The sequence below is a fragment of the Primulina eburnea genome, chromosome 15 (genome assembly GCF_022965805.1).
Source record: "Primulina eburnea isolate SZY01 chromosome 15, ASM2296580v1, whole genome shotgun sequence".
NCBI classification, from domain to species: Eukaryota; Viridiplantae; Streptophyta; class Magnoliopsida; order Lamiales; family Gesneriaceae; genus Primulina; species Primulina eburnea.
In genome coordinates this window covers 36,947,616-36,967,067 of record NC_133115.1, presented here as the reverse complement: position 1 = coordinate 36,967,067, position 19,452 = coordinate 36,947,616, and the positions used below count along the sequence as shown (strand labels likewise).

General features: G+C 37.2%; 5 protein-coding genes, 2 long non-coding RNA genes, 1 other non-coding gene and 1 pseudogene across 13 annotated transcripts; 5 read left to right on the top strand and 4 right to left on the bottom strand.

The window, feature by feature from the left end:
* The first annotated feature begins 668 nt into the window (after positions 1 to 668).
* On the top strand, positions 669 to 3,635 carry LOC140815326 (protein BIIDXI-like). The gene is made up of 3 exons (XM_073174450.1): positions 669 to 957; positions 2,325 to 2,825; positions 2,906 to 3,635. Exons 1-3 carry the CDS (start codon positions 861 to 863, stop codon positions 3,499 to 3,501), a joined length of 1,194 nt encoding a protein of 397 aa, XP_073030551.1. The 5' UTR covers positions 669 to 860; the 3' UTR covers positions 3,502 to 3,635.
* A 714-nt stretch (positions 3,636 to 4,349) lies between these two features.
* On the top strand, positions 4,350 to 8,548 carry LOC140815329 (la-related protein 6A-like). Of its 4 annotated transcripts, none has more exons than XM_073174456.1 (11): positions 4,350 to 4,628; positions 5,356 to 5,434; positions 5,730 to 5,824; positions 5,935 to 6,006; positions 6,083 to 6,162; positions 6,247 to 6,331; positions 7,158 to 7,205; positions 7,303 to 7,365; positions 7,474 to 7,608; positions 7,836 to 7,956; positions 8,034 to 8,548. In XM_073174456.1, exons 1-11 carry the CDS (start codon positions 4,455 to 4,457, stop codon positions 8,153 to 8,155), a joined length of 1,074 nt encoding a protein of 357 aa, XP_073030557.1. In that variant the 5' UTR covers positions 4,350 to 4,454; the 3' UTR covers positions 8,156 to 8,548. The 4 variants fall into 4 exon arrangements, with proteins under 4 accessions (XP_073030557.1, XP_073030556.1, XP_073030555.1 ...); XM_073174455.1 differs by having other exon boundaries at positions 7,303 to 7,368; XM_073174454.1 differs by having other exon boundaries at positions 5,712 to 5,824.
* Positions 8,549 to 9,709: 1,161 nt separating this feature from the next.
* LOC140815321 (cytochrome P450 710A11-like) lies at positions 9,710 to 12,008 on the top strand. The gene has a single exon (XM_073174447.1). The coding sequence runs from the start codon at positions 10,148 to 10,150 to the stop codon at positions 11,624 to 11,626; it is 1,479 nt and encodes a 492-aa protein (XP_073030548.1). The 5' UTR covers positions 9,710 to 10,147; the 3' UTR covers positions 11,627 to 12,008.
* A 452-nt stretch (positions 12,009 to 12,460) lies between these two features.
* On the bottom strand, positions 12,461 to 14,549 carry LOC140815338 (uncharacterized). 2 transcript variants are annotated; one of them, XR_012114343.1, is made up of 4 exons: positions 14,428 to 14,549; positions 13,656 to 13,906; positions 12,978 to 13,223; positions 12,461 to 12,896 (listed from the first exon to the last, which is right to left on the bottom strand). It is a non-coding gene; the product is annotated as an uncharacterized lncRNA (long non-coding RNA). The 2 variants fall into 2 exon arrangements; XR_012114344.1 differs by having other exon boundaries at positions 13,656 to 13,965; positions 14,428 to 14,542.
* LOC140815339 (uncharacterized) lies at positions 12,862 to 13,119 on the top strand. The gene is made up of 2 exons (XR_012114345.1): positions 12,862 to 12,973; positions 13,005 to 13,119. It is a non-coding gene; the product is annotated as an uncharacterized lncRNA (long non-coding RNA).
* Positions 14,550 to 14,929: 380 nt separating the features above from the next.
* On the bottom strand, positions 14,930 to 15,002 carry TRNAR-ACG (transfer RNA arginine (anticodon ACG)). The gene has a single exon. It is a non-coding gene; the product is annotated as a tRNA-Arg (tRNA).
* A 189-nt stretch (positions 15,003 to 15,191) lies between these two features.
* LOC140815714 (major allergen Pru ar 1-like) lies at positions 15,192 to 16,323 on the bottom strand (annotated as a pseudogene).
* LOC140815335 (major allergen Pru ar 1-like) lies at positions 15,885 to 16,954 on the top strand. The gene has a single exon (XM_073174463.1). The coding sequence runs from the start codon at positions 16,322 to 16,324 to the stop codon at positions 16,802 to 16,804; it is 483 nt and encodes a 160-aa protein (XP_073030564.1). The 5' UTR covers positions 15,885 to 16,321; the 3' UTR covers positions 16,805 to 16,954.
* A 123-nt stretch (positions 16,955 to 17,077) lies between these two features.
* On the bottom strand, positions 17,078 to 19,055 carry LOC140815333 (uncharacterized protein At2g34460, chloroplastic-like). 2 transcript variants are annotated; one of them, XM_073174461.1, is made up of 5 exons: positions 18,888 to 19,055; positions 18,495 to 18,695; positions 17,835 to 17,954; positions 17,473 to 17,580; positions 17,078 to 17,366 (listed from the first exon to the last, which is right to left on the bottom strand). In XM_073174461.1, exons 1-5 carry the CDS (start codon positions 18,987 to 18,989, stop codon positions 17,202 to 17,204), a joined length of 696 nt encoding a protein of 231 aa, XP_073030562.1. In that variant the 5' UTR covers positions 18,990 to 19,055; the 3' UTR covers positions 17,078 to 17,201. The 2 variants fall into 2 exon arrangements, with proteins under 2 accessions (XP_073030562.1, XP_073030561.1); XM_073174460.1 differs by having other exon boundaries at positions 17,473 to 17,745; positions 18,888 to 19,053.
* Positions 19,056 to 19,452: the final 397 nt, after the last annotated feature.

Sequence of the window (19,452 nt, the reverse complement as noted above, 5' to 3'; positions counted from 1 at the left end):
AAAATATCATATTACATCATTTGATCTATAGCATTTTCTTCTTGGTGTGAATTCAAGATGCAAAAAGTCCAACTTTTGACAGCACTATGACCCGGCCTCGTGGATCGTGAAAGCCCAATCCAATTCCACCGATTAAAAAGTGTAACCTTACTTTAATAATATTGTCGGAAGATGAGCAGTGGACCCCCGGGAATTTAATCACAAACAGAGCCCCCTTCCATTCAATGAAATCATGTTTTTTTTTTTGCGACAATATTTATTTATTAAATGTTATGAAAATCACAAAATTTTATATACGAGATATGAGGCATTTCAATGGCGGAACATTCCATTATAACATATTAATTAATACGTCTTCATTTTCCACATATCATAAGTAAAACACGACAAGTATTTTGATTGGACAAAACAGACGGGCTTTTGAACGAATACCGACATTACTTGTCGGTTTGACAAGAATTTGGGGTATTAAGTAATTTTTTTAAAAAAAGATTTACTACATATGTATTCAATAATTACAAATATTTATTATCTTAAACAAACTTGTTTTTTCCCATGAAAATGAAATTTAAAATCGACTATTTTTGTATGAAAAAACAGTAGAAAAACAAATTATATTTGCGTACTTGTATTGATTTGGGCTTGGTAAGTATAAGTAAGGTAACAAGGTTTGGTAGTGAGAAAAAGTAAAACAAACAGCAAATCCTGAAGGAAAAAACAACGCTTGCTCTGTCTTTTCCCTCTGAAGTTTTTCGCTTTATCCTCCACTCTCTTCTCTCTCTCTCTCTCCCAGTTCTGATTCCACTCCACTCTAGTCTTTGTACTCTCTGCTATACATTGATCGATCGATAGACATTAAGATGGTTCGCTGCTCAATACAGTGCAAATGGGTCTCTGTCTTTGTGATTCTACTAATTTGTTCCAGCCATGGCGGTGCTGATACTGCTGTCGAAGATGGTACATTCCTTTTCTCTTTCTGCTTCATCTTTTCTTTCTCTGTGGACTTTCTTTCATCTATTTTATTTGAATGTCGGGCGTCCCGCCGCTGGATTTCTGGGTTGATTTTATCTTTTCTTGTGTGGGATCTTAGTTTGTGAACCCAGTAAGTACTGTGTAGAAAGATGTGAACTGAGCTTTTCTGGGTGGATAATCCCCCTATTACACTTGATGGGTTCTGAGAACTTAATTAGTTGCAGATATATTTATAAAAAAAAAGACCATGTTGGCGTGTTCAAAAAATACTTACAAATTAACATCATCGTTGGCGTGTTAAAAAGATACTTACATTATTGCTTCTCTTTTCCTCTGTGTTGTTCTGAGAAGGCAGCATTGGTAGGTAGACCATTTATTGATTCCATTGTAGCAATTTGTAGTTATTATATCCTCGTACCTTATGGCCATTCAAATAGCCCATGATTTCATAAGGAGTAATACGGAGTGAAATCCAGGAGGTGACTCAATTATTTTAGAAAAAAATTTAAAATTTCTTAGATTAAGAGGCCGATGAACAAGATGCCCATCCAATACTATTTGCCTCGCACCCACCCTGATATGCATCCAACTCCATAAATACAAACCAACATAAGTCTTGTAACAGTAACTTTACTGCAGCAGCTAGCTGTAACTTACGAGATATTGTAGTAAAAGCAGCATCTCCATTATGGTATAGGTGTCCTGAAAAAATTTATTTTTTGTCTGAGCTATCCCGGAATCATGAAGAAGTAGCATGCTTGCTGTACCAGAATTCGGCCCTTTAGGATGTAAACTACGTAGCAAACAGCAATTAAACTGTCCCACCATGTGGGCGGAGCTATGATCTGTGAGGTGGTGTTTTTCAATAGGTAAATACTGAACTCGTTAAATTTTATCAACTACTAAGTAGAATTATATTTAGGAGATAGAATTGCTCCAGCCTGATGTCCCGCCGCCCAATAATAGTATTAATTATATCGGGATGGAAAAGAAAGGAACCGGCCAGCTAGGATCCAAAGTTTGGTTTAACGCGGCTTCTTGATCTTGCCCACACCAATAGCTGCTTTCTTGTCCTACAGTATATTTGGCGTCACGCCCTGGCTTGTGGCTACGGCAATGCATTACATGCCATGTGAAAAAAAATCGCCCCTGGCCTCAATAATATCTCATGGGGCCCGTTTCTGTTTGTAAGAACTTCTAATTTGACTGGACAGTCGGGTTTTATGATTATGTAAGATTTTAAATTGATTGATTTATGTTTAGACTTTATCATCTTCAAAATTTATTTACAATAATAAGTTTTATATTTTTCTATTGAATTTGGCTAATATGTGTTTAGCCTTTTGGCGCAGGCACTCTCGTCAATGGTGATTTTGAGACCCCACCATCTGGGGGCTTCGCTTCTGATGGTGGCATTTCTGACAGCCCAGATTCTATCCCCGGCTGGAAAACAAATGGCACGGTGGAGCTGGTGGCAGCCGGGCAGAAACAGGGTGGGATGATCCTCATCGTTCCACAGGGTGAGCATGCGGTTCGCCTCGGAAATGACGCTGAAATCAGCCAAGAATTCAAAGTGGAGAAGGGCTCCCTTTACTCTCTCACTTTCAGCGCTGCTCGCACTTGCGCCCAGCTAGAGTCACTCAATGTTTCTATCCCCCCGGCATCACAGAACATCGATTTGCAGACTCTTTACAGCGTTCAGGGCTCCGATACTTATGCTGCTGCCTTTCAAGTGGAGGAGGACGATGTTCGAGTTGTGTTCAGAAATCCTGGAATGGAAGATGACCCCACTTGTGGACCCATAATCGATGACATTGCAGTCAAGAAACTTTTTGTTCCAGATAAGCCCAAAGGTTAGTTTGGCCTGATCAAAATCTGTACAGAGTGTCCATTTGCTGATCACTTGTTATACTCACACGATCGTCATCTGCAGATAATGCGGTTGTCAATGGTGATTTTGAAGAAGGCCCATGGATGTTTCGTAACGAATCACTAGGCGTACTGCTTCCAACCAATCTTGATGAGGAGACGTCATCGCTACCTGGTTGGATAGTTGAATCAAACAGAGCAGTCCGATACATCGATTCTTACCATTTCGCTGTCCCAGAGGGGAAACGAGCCATCGAACTACTGTCCGGGAAGGAAGGCATCATCTCACAAATGGTGGAAACTAAGCCAAACAAGCCTTACAGACTAACGTTTTCCCTAGGCCATGCTGGGGATGCCTGTAAGCAGCCGCTGGCTGTCATGGCTTTTGCCGGCGATCAGGCTGAAAATATACACTACACTCCCAACTCGAACTCCACGTTTCAAACTGCAAGTGTCAACTTCACGGCCAAAGCTGAGAGGACTCGTGTCGCCTTCTACAGTGTTTACTACAATACGAGAACCGATGACATGAGCTCGCTATGCGGTCCAGTTGTTGATGATGTGAGGGTCCAGCAATCTGGCTCAATCAGGGTTGGGGGTTTGGGCTTGGGGTCGGTCTTGGTTCTTGGTTTTCAGCTGCTATTGATAACGTTGGTTTAGATATCTTTGGTTTCTTTTCCTTCTTCTTCTCTTTTTTTTTCCTTTTAATTTCCTGTGGCCCGCAAGAGTTCCCCTGACTCAAGTTCGTTTATGGTTGTTTTTTGCTCTGTTGGAAATGAAATGTTTTTTGATGAGCTTGTGTTTAAGATTATGTTTGGTGCTGGTTTGAGCAGTACGTTGTTCACTCTCGAAATTGAAGTTGCAGGGAAAAAACGCTCAATGTTTGGTGCTCGTTTGAGATTTAAAAAATTGATTTATTTAGTTTAATTAAGTACTATACTAAATTACATTTACAAACTAGGAAATTAGTAACAATACTTAAAAATATAACCTAAATTATAATTTCATGTAAAGATTTATTATAAAACTAATTTTATATTACAACTGTTGACGTAAAATAAATAATTAAAATATTTGAGAGTTACTTGAAGTGGCAGAAACTAAAAAATACTAAAAAAAGATAATAAATCCAAAAATAAATTAATTTACGTAAATAGGATTTTTGTTTATTTTTTGGAATACCTCCAAGCTAATTATTATTTAAAGTTATATCTTTAACGATTATTAAGGAACAACATCATTTAATAATAAAGTATTTTTATGTGTTCTTTCTAAAATGCTCTTATATAAATTACCATTAAAACATATATCCCATCCAATTAATAATATGTCAAATTAGGTTTTTAAGTATTTTAAATTAATAAAAGTATATATATATTATATTATTATTTAAGAGGAAATTTATATATAGGTATAAAATGGTAAAAACGCTGTTTGAAAAAATAAAATTTTTAAAAAACGCCAAACGATATAAAAAAGCGTAAATTGGGACTGTATATATTGAGCCCCTAATCAGAAAAGTATTCTTTGGGAGAAAGAAAAAGACTAGGGAAATAAGAGGAATTTTCTCCATTAGTAACCTCGTCCACTCCCCCCTCTCCGTCTCTCCTCTAATGGAGAAAGCCGAGGAGCATGGAATTCCGATCCCCACCTCTTCATCCCCAGATTCTGATCATGATGAGTATAATCCTGATTCATCGCCAGTTGGATCACCGGATGTGATAGGATTTCACCTTTCGCCGTCTGCAGTGCTATCTGACGATCTTCGCTGCAAGATTATCAAGCAGGTGCCTTTTTTATTGGGTTTTGGACTTCCTTGATTTTTACGGTTTTTTGGGTTTGATTGCGATTAGCCGTTTGTTGTATTTAACTTATTCAGTTTTTTTTTCTTGGTAACATTTAAAGGTGAGCGGCCTTATGTGTTTTTCTTGCCCTGTTATGCTTTAAAATTAATTTTTTATTCAAGTGTTGAGGTCTTTCCTGATTTGCTTACTGTTTAAATAAGGATTTTTCATTTTTCTTGATTAATTTTTGTTCAGTGTTACAGTTCTCAATTTGAAATCCTCCATGTTATTTGATCCTTAACCGAAGTTTTGTTGTTCGGGGTGCATTCTTGAATTAAGGGTTTAAGTTTAAGTACATGGAATCAATGGATTTTAAAGTGTAATTGGATTTGGTGTGTGGATCTTGTTCACGCAAGCCCTGGAATTTACTTGTTATTTTATTATCCGAGTTGGTTTGTTGGTCTTGGTTTCATATAAACGAGCATTTGCGTGTTATTTTATGATTCTCATGGAAATATGTTTCTTGTTATGAACCACACGAATCTGAGTGTTTCTGTAAAGTGTTGGAATAAAAGGGATATGTGCTTGATTTAATATGCGTCTCTTTTATTTTAGAATGTATTCTGTCTTACACAAGAAAATGAATTCTTTGTAACCTTTGGTTGATAATTATATTTGTGCAGCTATGATTGTAGCAGTACTTTGGTCATCAAATTCTTTTCCATTTCAGGTAGAGTATTACTTCAGTGATGAAAATCTGCCAAAAGACAAGTTCCTGTTGAAGTATGTTACGAGAAAAGATGGCTATGGTGAGTGTCATAGAATGTTCTCTTCTCTCTTTTTGAGATCAATTGATCCAGTCCAACCTGATACTAAACATCATTTTTGTTTTTAATTTTTATTCGTTTTGATACATGTAGTCTTACAACATATTGGGATTTTTTTGGTTTATCAATTATTGTTTTTGTTTTTCCATTCAAAATGATAACCAGACTTGGAAATTGAAGTTTTTATGTCTGTTATGATACTTGGACGAGCATCAATGAAACTGTCAGTCATAGTGATCCTACTCTCATGTCTTAAAAGGAATCTTCTATCTTCCAGTTCCTATTGGAGTTATTGCTTCTTTTAGAAAAATGAAGAATCTTACGAGGGACATGTCATTGATAGTGGCTGCTCTAAAGGAATCTTCTCTTGTTGTAAGTGATTGATTTTTATGAAAGAACAATGGTCCTGATAATATTGGTAGGATGAAATAAAAGTGAGTGTGTCATAAGCTGCCGGTTTGTGATTTGATTGTTGATTGCAGGTGGTTAGTTCTAATGGGAAAAAGGTGAAGAGACTTCATCCTCTACCATTGGCTGATGTGAATGATCCGATGGTATTTTTTCTGACGACGAATTTGATATTTTTTCTGTGTTGCGCAATAAGATCCATAAATCTTATTCATTTTGTAGGTTTGCACTATACTCGTGGAGAATCTTCCAGAAGATCATTCAGTAGAAAACCTTTATAGAGTGTTCGGTGAAGCTGGAAAGTATGCATCTTTTAATTTTCTTTCATTTCACTTGGATCATCTTGTTACTAGTCATGTAACTGTATCTTTTCTCCTGTATATTAGAATAAATAATATAACGATTCGTGATCCACATGATGCTAGGGAGCCAAAAAAGTTCACAGTCACAGAGAAACTGATTAGTGGGAAGGTATGCTGAAGAATTTTTATTTCTTTAACTTGCTTTTTTCATTTGCTAATCTTTAATGGTTTTTATGTGGAGTGAGGTTGTAAAGTTGTCAGTTCTTGAATCTAGCAAATTATACTTGAAGTGGCAGGTTATCACTTAAGGTACTGTAACAGTCAGGGTTTCTGGAAATAACTTGGATGCCATTCGGATAGTTTTGTTTACATTGGACGTCACAAATTTATTTAGTATTTGGCTGTGTGTGTGAAGTTTAAAGCAACAGAAGCTTGTTACTAAATGACATCACTTCAAGAATTGGTTTCTTGAACATGGGTCACTATGTTCCCGCAGATATATTTTTTTTTATTTTCTTAAATTCAAACGTCTAAAAATTGATTTTAGTTACATTTTCTTCTAGCAGATACTACAGCTTGTGAGCTTGTCAATTGGTACAACCATGTGAATAATAAATAAATGCTAAGGCTACAAATAGAAATTATTTCCAATTTCATGTGTCATAGTTTATTCAAACTAATTACTTGACACACGATACGTGGACACCTTAAATTTTTGTGAATTGTAATTTTATTTACTGTAAAACTTTTTCCATCGCATTTGGTGTTGGAGTTATTATTCCATTATGATTTGTTTTTCTTAAACATAAGGGTATTAGAGGAAAGAATATTTGCCAGTGTTTTTGACACATGGATAGTTATTAAAGGGGTTTCCTCTTTAAAAATTTAGTATGGATTTGCATTTCTCTCTCTCTCTCTCTATCTCTCATGTGCATTATGTATACATGTTATTCGTTTATGTTCTGATGTTATTGTCAATTGGTTTTTATATGAAGTTGCATGCTTTTGTGGAGTATGACACTGTGGAGGCTGCTGAGAAAGCTGTAAGCGTGCATCTGTTTTAAACATACCATGGCACATCATTATTTTGATATTTTTTCTCTTTAGGTTGGATGATTGAGTGTAGTTAATTTGGTTTAGGTGACATTGTTAAACAATGAGCAAGATTGGAGATATGGATTGCGGGTTAAGCTTCTAAAAAAAGTGGTATTTGGTTCTATTTTTTCTTTTTGTTCATGTTGCATAAAATATATGACTACGCATCTGCTTCACAATAGTAATAAGAAGGTTTGTTTTCTTTTGATTCATTAGAACAAGGCAGGCCAGAAGAATTTCTTTTGGAGGGAATCAGAGTCCGAGAAATGCAATCCGGTTCAAGCGTCTGAGCCGTCTGGAAATGAGGAGAATCGTGATTCAATTGAGCAACATGAATCACACGATGAGGAGGTACATCTTGAATCTTCTAGAATCTAGAGTTACTTTTAATGTTGTTCTACTCTATAAATTGCACTGAAGTTATTAACTGGCCATGGCCTATCTGCCTATATGCTTGAAACATAGAGAGAAAAAGATCTTTTCCATTCTCTGATTCTTAATGCTACTGCACTGAAACTTTGTATGACTAGGTTTATTCTCGAGCTTGTACTTGATGTGTCTTTTTGTTATGAATTTAGATTATGGACCAGTCATCGAGAGAGAGAAATGGGGTGCATTTGGCTAAAGAGAAAAATGGGCTCAAGGGTCGAAACCATGCACCTGGAAGGAGACAGAGACACCATGGACCAAATGGACACGGTTAGATCAGCTAGTTTGTCATTGTGATCTTCTCCAGATTCTGATCTTGTAAAACCTTTTTCTTTTTTTTTTTGCAGGACACGGAACACAATTTTCCGGCCATGGTATTGAACCATCCAAACCTCCACCAGGCCCAAAAATGCCAGATGGAACCAGAGGGTTTGCCATGGGCAGGGGCCGTCCCGCAACTATCAATTGAAGCTTATTGGCATTGAGCTGCAGCCAGCAGTTTTGGTTCTTGATGGCAATCCTTGTTTTGAAAGTTTATGATATCTATAAAATATTTGCAATCTAGATGTCAATCTTGTTGTATAATCTGTCTGTGTGGTGTTTGTAACATAGTTGGCAATGGCATTACACGTTCTAGAATTTGAAACCCGTGTGATTTGGTGTGTTTCTTGGTGGTTTAAACGAAATTGCTCTCGATGTGGTACAGCAAGTAGACGGATACGAGTTAGCAAAGGAAAGCAAATGCCAGATTCAAGAAAGGAGCATTTTCGAAAACAACGTGATGTATAAAACTTTAATTAAATAGATCGTCGATGTTGATTAGGACGGACCACGGATTTATATAGAACGATTCTTTTCTTTCTAAGATTGCATTCGGATTGAGATATGGTTGATATAAATTTATATTCCTTGTTAGGATTAAACTAAGATTGATTGATTGGTGTGAAAAGTGTGTTCTTTATTTTTTCAGATTTAATTTAATTTTTTTTGAATTGAGCCATTTCAAATGGAGAAGAGAAGATGGTTAGGTGTAATAAAGGAAATAAAAAGATATCAGATTCCATTAACTTTCCTAAACTCATTTGGAGATTTGGAATCGTTTCTTTTGCATGGTGATACTTGATTTATGCTAAGCTTCAAGCCTAAAAAATTATAATGCTTGTAGCTTAACTTCGATGGTATTTGTGTTGAATTCCATTCTGAAATTCTTAGCTTCCAGACATATATATTTTTTTTTTAAAAAAAAAAAAAAAGTCCCAGGTCATATATGTTGGTGGGTTGACTGTCCAGTTTTTTAGGTATTTGTTTTATATTTGGTATTCTATTCTAGAAATCCTTGAAAAAAAATAATCTGGAATTCAACGTTGTTGTCCATTCTAGACTCGCACACCATCAATCTACTTTTCAAAATTTTGGAATTCAACGTTGTTCTTCATGATTTATTATATCATTAATTTATATGTTCCTTTAGTGTATGGTCGTAATACACATGCCATCAAAATAAAAATGGAAAATATTTACTGCACCAAAATTTGTTATAATTAAAACAAATTAAGCCAATAGTTTGGACTTCAAAAATTAATCTGGTTTGTTGGTTAATCGAAGTAATGTGATGTACAATTAGGTTTGAAGAAAATAAATGAATAGCCAATTTAAATGTGCGCGGCGTGTATGTTGATAAGCAGTGATAAATTCATATTGATTGAAAATTTGTAGACTGACATAATTTCTTCAAAATTGGTGGATTTGAGAATTTGATTGTGTTAAATTACATGTTAATTGCTGTTCGTTTTTTCCTCTTAAAAAACATTCTTGTATGAGCCATAACATACGAAGTACATAATTTCATGGAAACTAAATTTAAAATATCCCAATTCAGTTGTGCATGTATGTTTTGAGAACAAAGCAAGAAGAATAAAAATATGTGCTTTCAAAAAAAAAAAATACAAATTTGCAATGTGAATAATCTGGCTATTCTGGCATTGTTTCGATCTTTTGCTATTTTTATTTTTACTCTCATGGTAATTTCCTCTTTCACCACCAAATGTCACCTGAGATTTGACAGCTGTTGGAGGAATATGTGATCGTGGAATAATTTCTAACCATATTTTGTACAAGTGTTTTTTAGTTGTTCGTTAAAATTAGATTTCCAACTGATTTTGGGCTGTAAACCATCAGCTATTTAGACATTCCCAGAATTCACTTGCCACCTCTTCCATGCATTTCCCTTTCCCGCTTTCACTCTTTACAAAATGACACCGATTTCTTCCCCAATCCCATTCCCTTGAACACCCATTGTTCTACGCTTTCTCGGTCTAACATCCTAGAAGTTAAAGATCAAATCTTTTTGGTCTCCCAATACATCTTTTGTCCTTCCACTCCACCTTTCTTGAAAATTCTACACCAAAATGCACATAAATTCTCCAAATTAGCAGTAAACAAACAAACACAAGGAAAAACAATGGAGTTCTCCTGGCTCGTGATTACTCCTTTCATCTCCTGTATAGCTCTTGTTATCGTTCTCGAACAGATCTTTTACCTCCGGAAAAAGCGATTCTTGCCAGGCCCTACTCTTGTTCCCCCCTTCCTAGGCAACGCCATTTCATTAGTAAAAAACCCAACAAAATTCTGGGATCTTCAATCATCCTACGCCAAGTCCACCCCTCTAGGAATTTCCGCAAACTACATCATTGGACGGTTCATTGTTTACATTTACTCTTCCGATCTCTCCCACAAAATATTTGCCAATGTTCGCCCTGATGCTTTCCACCTCATTGGCCATCCCTTCGGCAAAAAACTCTTCGGCGAACACAATTTAATCTACATGTTTGGTCAAGAACATAAGGATTTAAGGCGCCAGATTGCACCCAATTTCACCCCCAAAGCTCTACAAACATACACCAACATCCAACAGCGCATTATTATGAAACACCTAGAGTCTTGGTGCAGGAGGTCGCGGAACAGCTCGATCCCACTTCGTATCCTCTGCCGCGACATGAATTTAGAAACTTCGCAAACGGTTTTCGTTGGTCCTTACCTGAATCAAGAGGCGCGTGAACAATTTAATGTAGATTACAATTTCTTCAATGTTGGGCTGATGAAACTTCCTTTCGATTTTCCTGGGTTTTCCTTCAGGAACGCGAGGCTGGCTGTGCAGAGACTTGTGGAGACTCTCGCTGGTTGCGCGGCGGATAGCGGGAAGCAAATGAAATCCGGTGAAGAACCCAAGTGCTTGATAGACTTTTGGATGCTAGAAAATATAAGGGAATCAGCAGGAAGTTCATTTAAATACAGCTGCCGAGAAATCGGGGGCCATTTGTTTGACTTTCTATTCGCTTCACAGGATGCTTCCACTTCTTCTTTGCTATGGGCGGTGGCTTACTTGGATTCTCATCCTCAAGTTCTACAAAGAGTAAGGGAAGAGGTGGCAAGGTACTGGGTCCCGGAAAGTAACAGCCCGATCACCGGAGAGAATCTGAGGGAGATGAAGTTCACGGAGGCGGTGGCGCGTGAGGTGGTGAGGATCCGAGCTCCAGCAACAATGGTGCCGCACATCGCGGGAGTGGACTTCCGTCTGACAGAGAAGTACGTAATTCCCAAGGGGACCATCGTCTTCCCTTCTGTGCTGGACTCGTCGTTTCAGGGGTTTACGGAACCGGAGCAGTTCGACCCGGATCGGTTCATGGAGGAGAGGGATGAAGGCCGGGTTTACAAGAAGAACTTTTTAGCGTTCGGGGCCGGGGCCCATCAGTGTGTGGGTCAGAGATACGCGATTAATCATCTGATGTTGTTCATTGCTTTGTTCTCCTCGTTGATTGATTTCAAGAGGGACAGAATCGACGGCTGCGATGAGATCTCGTACGTCCCTACGATTGTTCCTAAGGACGATTGCAAGGTTTTTCTGGCGCCTAGATGCAAGCGATTCCCTCATCTATCCTGAAGTGTGATTGTCCAAAGTTTTTTTTTCCTTTTTTTTTTTGGGACTCAAATATCAAGTGTTGCAAAGAATTTGAGTGCAATCTGATGTGCATAAGCTTAAATGTAAAAGAAGTGGTTCTGTAGGAAATGGCAACGATCGAGGCTGCATGGGCTGGAGCATGTTTGTTGCATGCTGACCCTCACACTGAGAAATTCTATGGATTTTTCTGTTACAGCTCTTGTCGTGAACTCCGATGAACAGATTACAGTAATAAAGTTTTAAAGCTAACATCATCATCATCATCATCATCATCATCATATATCTTTTAAGAAAAACTTATGAGTTGGCTTGTCTTACCTGGAAATGTAAAGATCGGGAAAGAAAATATAAAATGCAGCAATCAGCAATGTATCTTCAAAATGATTGAATTGGTGGCATTTTAGTAAAATTCGATCGCTCTGGATAATCGAGGAACCCCACTCATATATCTATTTTTTATTTCCCCAAAAGAACCTATTTTTAGTTGAAATGTGTTTTAAGAAAATATTTACTTAACATACCAACATAGTTTCCAATCGTTTTCCTTCACATATACACGAGAAATGATGTCAAATTTGTACAAGTTACCACCCCCGACTTTTTTTGTTGCGATTATTACCACATAAACGAGCTATATCATGGAAGGACATGGTCATTAGTTTAAAACACGCCAACACGTAAAACTATGGATTTAACAAATTGGTTATTGGTATAGCGATTAAACCATTGTGTTTTCAGCTAAAGAAACTTGATCTACTGGGTTTCGACTACTCTAATAGCTCAAAAATATCGCGTTTCATAATGCGGATTAGTTGTACAAAAACACAAGTATAGCCCACAACGAAGGAGAAGAGCAATTATGAGTTACAGGTCCGATGGTGTGTAGATACAAAACGGCAGGTAAAAGGAATATCTTCTCCACCCAACTCTCTCGTTGCTTGTAAACACATCATTCAGTATGTCCATCACCCAAAATTGTTGTATCCTTTGTCATCATCGGATTTTGAATCAAGATAAGCCTTGTAGAGGATCCTTCGGTACTTCTCTGGGCTGTCATACACCGTGTAGTATTAATAATTTCCCGTCCCAGCCAACGTGGATCCACCACTTCCTTCTCACTCAGCTTTGCAAAGAAACTCTTCCATTCGCTAATGATACACGCTAGGCGAAGACTCACTTGTCTAGTGAACAAAAACTTGATCAAGTCCTTTGCTAGTACCGTCACCTCCTCCCCCTCACTTATGTAGATGTACTGAAATTAAGGAAGAATACTGTCATCGAGTGATTTTAACAAGTATCGTAACAAAGGGAAGGAGGAGGACAGAGAGAGTACCAGAAATATAAAGCCAAAAGTTGCCAGTGTCACTTGTACGAAATCATCCCAAATTCCCGATAAACCATTTTCATCAGCTTCTCCAAAACCGTCACCAGAACCACCCCAACCCCAGCCACGTGGGGGTTTCCCGCCACCATCATTCTAGTATTCTTGTTTCTAAATTTGCTGCTTCAATACATCTTCAATTGACTGATCCTTTTTCAAATTTCCCATGGCATTCCCGAGAGCTTTCCATGGAGAAGCCTGCTGCCACATCATTAAGTGAAATTCATATTTTCCTATAAAAATCAATTCCAAAACGGATAGCGAAAACACCATACAAGCGCAACTCTGGAAAAATTTGGAGTAGCTGAACCCTTTCATCAGCTAGCAAGTAGCTAATCATTTTGAATACCATTCACAATCCAAGATCCCAAGAAAGCAACCACATCTATTCTCAAATATTTTATCTTCTCATCCTAATTCCATTTCAAAATCTCTTACATCCAGCCATTCTTCACTTAATCATAAACTCCAAAGATTTTCACAATTTTATAAACTAATAGAAGAATATCATATTAAGTTCACTTAGTCGAACAACTCAATTCAACAGAAACAATCTTATGAAAAACATCATCAGATTTAATTACTTGAATGAATCAAACAACAGTGGGAAATCTAAAAAACTTAGGTCACCTCATCTGCATTCTCTGATTTCCCTTTACCACCAAACAAACAGACAGGTGCACCTCGCGGTATCTACCGGTGGCATAGGTCCGTTTCAGGGAGATTTTGGGAAGTTTTATTCCCAAATATGCAGAGCTGTTTCTTGATGACTCCCTGAATAGAAAATCCCGAGCTAGAAATGCCAATGGCGAATAAACAAGCTGACATGCAGTGACGTGTATGCAACTCATCTCAACACAAATGGGCATACTTCATCATCCCTATAAGTTTTCTGCAGTTAGAATTGCTCATCCCAAATCAAACACTCCCGGCCCTCAAGCTCAAAATAACAAGGTACAAATTATGTCAAGTTCGTTTGCACATTGAAACAAACTAATCATGCATGATATCTAGTTCTCACATGTCCAAAAAAAGTATAATCAAAATTAACATATATAACTATTCTGTATTAAGAATATTTTTCTGTTTTAACCTTCAACCACACTTTCGAATATGTTTCCAGAACACGGCTCGCTATATCATAAATCTAAACTCATCCAATTGACAGGCCTCTTACTTCTTCTACAAATTTCTATTAAACGCCAAAAATCTCACAATTCCTATAATAAATCGCTCAATTAGATCCATTCCGTAGTCGGGATTGCACTTTAAAGCTTAAAAACCCTTCACAAGAAATCCGAATGGTAAATGTTCAATTCTTTGAAATTCCAAAATTGTTCTCCCATCCACTGAAAACTGTAAATTACCCACAACATTTTACCGAACACAAATAGAGTTTTACCTCAAATGCTATTCTTGATTTGACGACACCCACAAGATTCCATCTTTTTTATGTGTTGCCCGGTGGTCTATTTCCTTTTCTCTCTCTACGGCAGAGAGTTTGAGGGTGGTGTGGATTGATTTACAAGGAATATGTAACCCTGTTCTAGTAAAGCCCAAGCCCAAGCCCAAGCCCAAGACCAAGCCCAAGACCAAGCCCAAGCCCAAACAAAATCTTAATAGTTAGAATACAACATTCAAAACACCTATCATTAATTATATTATAATTAATTAGTATGTGGGTTGCTGCAAAAAATTTAATAATAAATCTGTTTTCATGAAAAAAGATTACAACAAAATATTGATTTGAATTACAACAGCATAAACAAAGCTGGATATTGAGTGACACACAGTACCTTATATACTTTAAGACTTGAAAATTGAAGTTGATATTAATAAAAGATAACAGCAGAAATGACACAAAATTAAACTTGCCGAAAAATCAAAACAAGGTTAAACAAAATCGACTCCGCTGGGGATCGAACCCAGAATCTCTGGTTCCGTAGACCAGCGCCTTATCCATTGGGCCACGGAGTCGTTATGCTACTGAACGAATCGTGATAGTTTTATACAGTGTTTAATAAACAAATTTGATGGAAGTATACATGCAGGAACAAATAAAATCTCAATTACGACTTAGTTCATGATAAGGATCTCAGGACAACATGCTGTGTATACATAAAAATGCATTCTATTATTATACAGATGTGGACAGATTCCAACGAAGCATAGATCAACCAACAACATACAAATGATCCTTATTTCCAGATAATGTAAAATCATAAATAAAATATGACGAACTTAGAGAACAGAAAAGATAACATTTGTCGAGCATAAACATTAGGATTCTGGATCAGATATGCCTCCACAGCCTTGTATAGTTCCAATACTTTTTCTTTCCCGGGATTTTATCTCTTTCTCGGTCATCGAGAAGGCCTTTCGTTTAATAAGTGCTAGTCACCTTAGAAAATGTACCCACATCTGTTGCTGCTTCCAACTTGATTTCATGTGTGATCTTCTTAAGTTTGTCCATTAATGTGTTTCCTTCAATCACCGTGTAGCTATAACTGTACCTCTCTTCGTCCAGTTCATCAATCTGATACAGATATTTAAGATTACTTCCTGTAGAAAAAAATTATAATGCATTTCATAACTGGATTAGAATTTTATACATAATAATATAGAAGTTTGGATCGTTAGTTAGATACCTTCAGCAAAATTAACCAGTTTTATGCTTCCAACTCCACCGTTTCCTTGAAGAAACTCCATGCTTCTAATTACATGTGGCAGAAGTTTAGGAATCAAGTTATTGGAGTCTAGGATTGAGGCTTTAAAGATTCTCTTTGGGCAGACAGCAGAAGTGTGATCTTCTGTGAATGTATAGTAAGCACACCCATCATCGCTACTGTTTCGAGGTTCTAAATGCTTTGATTATCTTGATAATGAGTTTGTTGTGTTGGTGATATAATGTGATTATGAATTCTATTTATATGATAAAGCTTTGCTAAATCTCCAGATGACGGTCTTCCATGATGTTCCAAATGGCAGAATCTAGCCAGATGTCATTCCAAATTCTGGGAATTATACCATTTCCTGTCATATTATCATACGGGTAACAAGAATAATAAAATGGGAAAAATCAGAGTAACTTGTAGTTTTCCTTAAATACAAAGTTCAGCATCCTGCAATCATTGTAGCACAAATAGACAAGAAATGGAATGTATTAGGCCGTCCACAAAACATGAATGAATGAAAAACTTCTGGTTCTAAATGTATAAATACCACACTTCCCTGTGATATCTTCGCCAAACAAAAACAACATTCTGGGTTCTGAGTAAGAAAAAGCACGAAAGAACATGACTATTACCACATTCACTGACAAGTACATTTCTCCAATCCATCCTTCAAGAGTCTTCAAGGCCTCCGTTGTGGATTCTCACAATTTGATACCAAAGCTGATGCCACATGCTATCAGCAGCATTCAGATTATTGAAGGTGATGGAGGTGCCGGAAGCATCAAGCAGATTAATTTTGCTCAAGGTGGAAACTTCAAATCTTTGAAATATCGCGTAGATGAGCTTAATGAAGAGTCCCTAGTGTATAAATACACGTTGATTGAAGGTGAGGCGTTGACAGATAAACTTGAAAAGATTACATATGAAATCAAGTTTGAGGCAACAGAAGATGGTGGCTCTGTGTCTAATGTGACAAGTAAGTACTATACCATTGGGGATTTCCTGCTTAAAGAAGATGAAGTCAAGGCAGGGAAAGAAAAGGTGATAGGAATGTACAAGGTTGTCGAAGCTCATCTACTCCAGAATCCAAATGCCTATGCTTAGTTTCCTCATTTTCTTCTCTCTTTTTTTCGTTTGGTTTATGTTGTCTGCAAATTTTCTCCGAGTCTCGATCGTTGTTTCTAATTGTGAGATCTCTCGTTCAGTTTGTTTACCCGTTGTCCTAAGAACTGTCAACTCAAAATAAAGCCATTTTCTTCCTAATAAAGTGATTGTGTTTGCTTTAACGATACTAAATATTGTTTGCGTTCGGATCGCCCGTGGATCTAGTAAAAAGGGTTTCGAGAAATTTAACAAATTGAGACGTGTACATCTATCTACAAAGGAAGAACACTGAACGTTGCTAATACTTATTTGAGTATTTTATTTGAGTATCTCTCCGAGGTCTTTAACAAGTACATATATATAAATAAAGTAAACAAGGGCAATGCTCTGGAAATTCTCAACGTTGTTTGATGGAACTAAAGAGCTCCTCAAACGAACGTCGAGGAGCCTCTGTTTGGGCCACAATTTCCACCACTTTATACCAAGACTCTGGACATAGCAATGCCTCAACTGCTACTTCTGCAACCTGATCTCTAGATATTGTTCCCGCAGAAAGAGTATCCTGCAAGGATGGAGAGAGTTTGGCTTGAGTAGGGTAAACAAGGGATCAAGAAAACATGCTCACCAACGGTTACAAAAATTCAAAACTGTTGGTCGAACCTCATTACCTCTTGCTCCATGACTATGTTCCCCTTAGGTGGATCGTTCTTTAGTCCCCCTGGCCGTATAATCGTGTAATTGATACCAGACTTGCGAATATGCTGCTCTGCTTGAAGCTTCGCGACCAAGGTGAGTCCAAAGACATTCAGAAAAATGTAAGCAGGATTTAACAACTGTCCCATTGAAGCTCCGTTGACTAAAATAGAACTTATGAGTATAAATCTGTTAACACCACGTTTCTGGCAAGCCTCTACTAGGTTTACTGTCCCAAAGTTATCCACCTAGATAACAAGAGTGCACAAGTCCATGAAGACTTTGCACCCAAAGAGTAACAGAATCAAGTAGACAAAAACTGAAGAAATTCACTCACTTTCCATGGAGCCGTCAAATCCCATGAAGGTCGAAAACCAGTAGCACATATTACTGCATCAGAATCATCGCTAATAGCCTCAGCTAACTTAGTTGCACCCTCCGTCACATCTGCATTCACCTGAAAATACAGGTGCATCTCTCTAAAAAAAATAATGATAATACAGGTGCATTCGGAGCTAACAGGTACACCAAAGTTTACAGCATTATAGTTGAATAAATGGAAAAAGATGCAATTCAGATAGAAACTTTACGTAATACATGAGCTTTAACATTGCAACCAACAGCTAATTATGATGTTAAATCCTCGAATAGCTGCTGACAGAGTTTTTCTATAAATATTTCAGGATATTTTTAATTCAAATTTTCAGAATGTTAAGAAACCATTTTCACTGGATTTGAAAGTAGGGGAAGTCATCATCACAAGTGCCACTCAGGATCACGGCTCTAGCGCACTGGTAAATGTAGTGGGTGCAGTTACGAATAAAAGTCGATCTTCAGTTTTCGTTTAAAAAGGAAGTTGTGGCTAACTCGATGATCCGCACTGTTCAAAACTACATTAACACCAAACCAACAAAGCCCAATTCCACATTCAAATAATGCGCATTCAGAAAAGGAAACGGAAACGGAAACGAAAATGCAAAGGAACTCTAATACTAACGATTTGGAGATCAGCGTTGTTTCCGGGAAAAGTTGATTTTGCTTTCTCAACATCGCGGACACCAGCCTTGACAGAAAAGCTCTTAGCCAAAAGCTTCTCCACAATCCTTTTACCGGTGCTCCCAGTGGCACCTGCAACAAATATTTTCTTTTTCTGAGATGAACCCGTCTGCTGTTCTTCCTTAACCTGACTTCCCTCCACCTGCATTGAGTCAGATATATAATAAAACACCAAAGAACACGCGCAAAGACGTAAAGAACCCAAATTTATGATATAATGCAACGCAGATTCGAGATAAACTGAGAAGATTACAATCAGACAAGACAGGAGAAAGACGTAATGCAACTAAGATACAGGAGATTCGAGATAGATGGAGACGATGAGTAAACTTACAGTCGAAGCTTTCGGGTAAAAAGCGTGGGATTTGGCTGTGAACGAGAAGAAATGAAAAAGAGAGGTGGTCGGGAAGACACTAGCAGTGGTGATTTTAGCCATCGTTGGAATCGTACACGCCACAAGTACCCTAAGATAGGAAAATCGTGTGGCCTCACTCACTCAACGTGGCATTAACCACTATAATTTCTCATATTTTTTTAACATATAAATACATCATTTTTTTTTATGATTTTTTATATATTATTATCTATTCTCATATGTTTTAAATGACATAAAATATCTATTTAAAATAAGTGTTTGAGCGTCCATCATTTTATCAAAAACTATAACAAATATTGATTATACAATTCAATTCTTTTAAACGGCATAACAACCAAAATTAACGTCATGTCCACGTATCTCACACACATTATTCCTAGATTTAGTAAGTATGTCACTTCTGACTTCTGTGTGAAACATAATAATGGGGATTGTGGAAAGGTCTGAGAATTAATAAAATTCAACTAATTATCAAATAATAATTCAACTAATTTTATAAAATGTTATCAACCTAATCAAATGT

What these genes read in the sequence shown, in the direction of transcription:
- LOC140815326 (XM_073174450.1), top strand. Translation starts at nt 861, where the DNA reads ATGGTTCGCTGCTCAATACAGTGCAAATGGGTCTCTGTCTTTGTGATT. An exon ending in TGATACTGCTGTCGAAGATG is followed by an intron (nt 958 to 2,324) that starts GTACATTCCTTT and finishes CTTTTGGCGCAG; the next exon opens with GCACTCTCGTCAATGGTGAT. An exon ending in TGTTCCAGATAAGCCCAAAG is followed by an intron (nt 2,826 to 2,905) that starts GTTAGTTTGGCC and finishes CGTCATCTGCAG; the next exon opens with ATAATGCGGTTGTCAATGGT.
- LOC140815329 (XM_073174453.1), top strand. Translation starts at nt 4,455, where the DNA reads ATGGAGAAAGCCGAGGAGCATGGAATTCCGATCCCCACCTCTTCATCC. An exon ending in AGAAACTGATTAGTGGGAAG is followed by an intron (nt 6,332 to 7,157) that starts GTATGCTGAAGA and finishes TTTTATATGAAG; the next exon opens with TTGCATGCTTTTGTGGAGTA. An exon ending in TTAAGCTTCTAAAAAAAGTG is followed by an intron (nt 7,369 to 7,473) that starts GTATTTGGTTCT and finishes TTGATTCATTAG; the next exon opens with AACAAGGCAGGCCAGAAGAA.
- LOC140815321 (XM_073174447.1), top strand. Translation starts at nt 10,148, where the DNA reads ATGGAGTTCTCCTGGCTCGTGATTACTCCTTTCATCTCCTGTATAGCT.
- LOC140815335 (XM_073174463.1), top strand. Translation starts at nt 16,322, where the DNA reads ATGACTATTACCACATTCACTGACAAGTACATTTCTCCAATCCATCCT.
- LOC140815333 (XM_073174460.1), bottom strand. Translation starts at nt 18,989, where the DNA reads ATGGCTAAAATCACCACTGCTAGTGTCTTCCCGACCACCTCTCTTTTT. An exon ending in TTTACCCGAAAGCTTCGACT is followed by an intron (nt 18,696 to 18,887) that starts GTAAGTTTACTC and finishes GACTCAATGCAG; the next exon opens with GTGGAGGGAAGTCAGGTTAA. An exon ending in ACATAGTCATGGAGCAAGAG is followed by an intron (nt 17,367 to 17,472) that starts GTAATGAGGTTC and finishes CCATCCTTGCAG; the next exon opens with GATACTCTTTCTGCGGGAAC.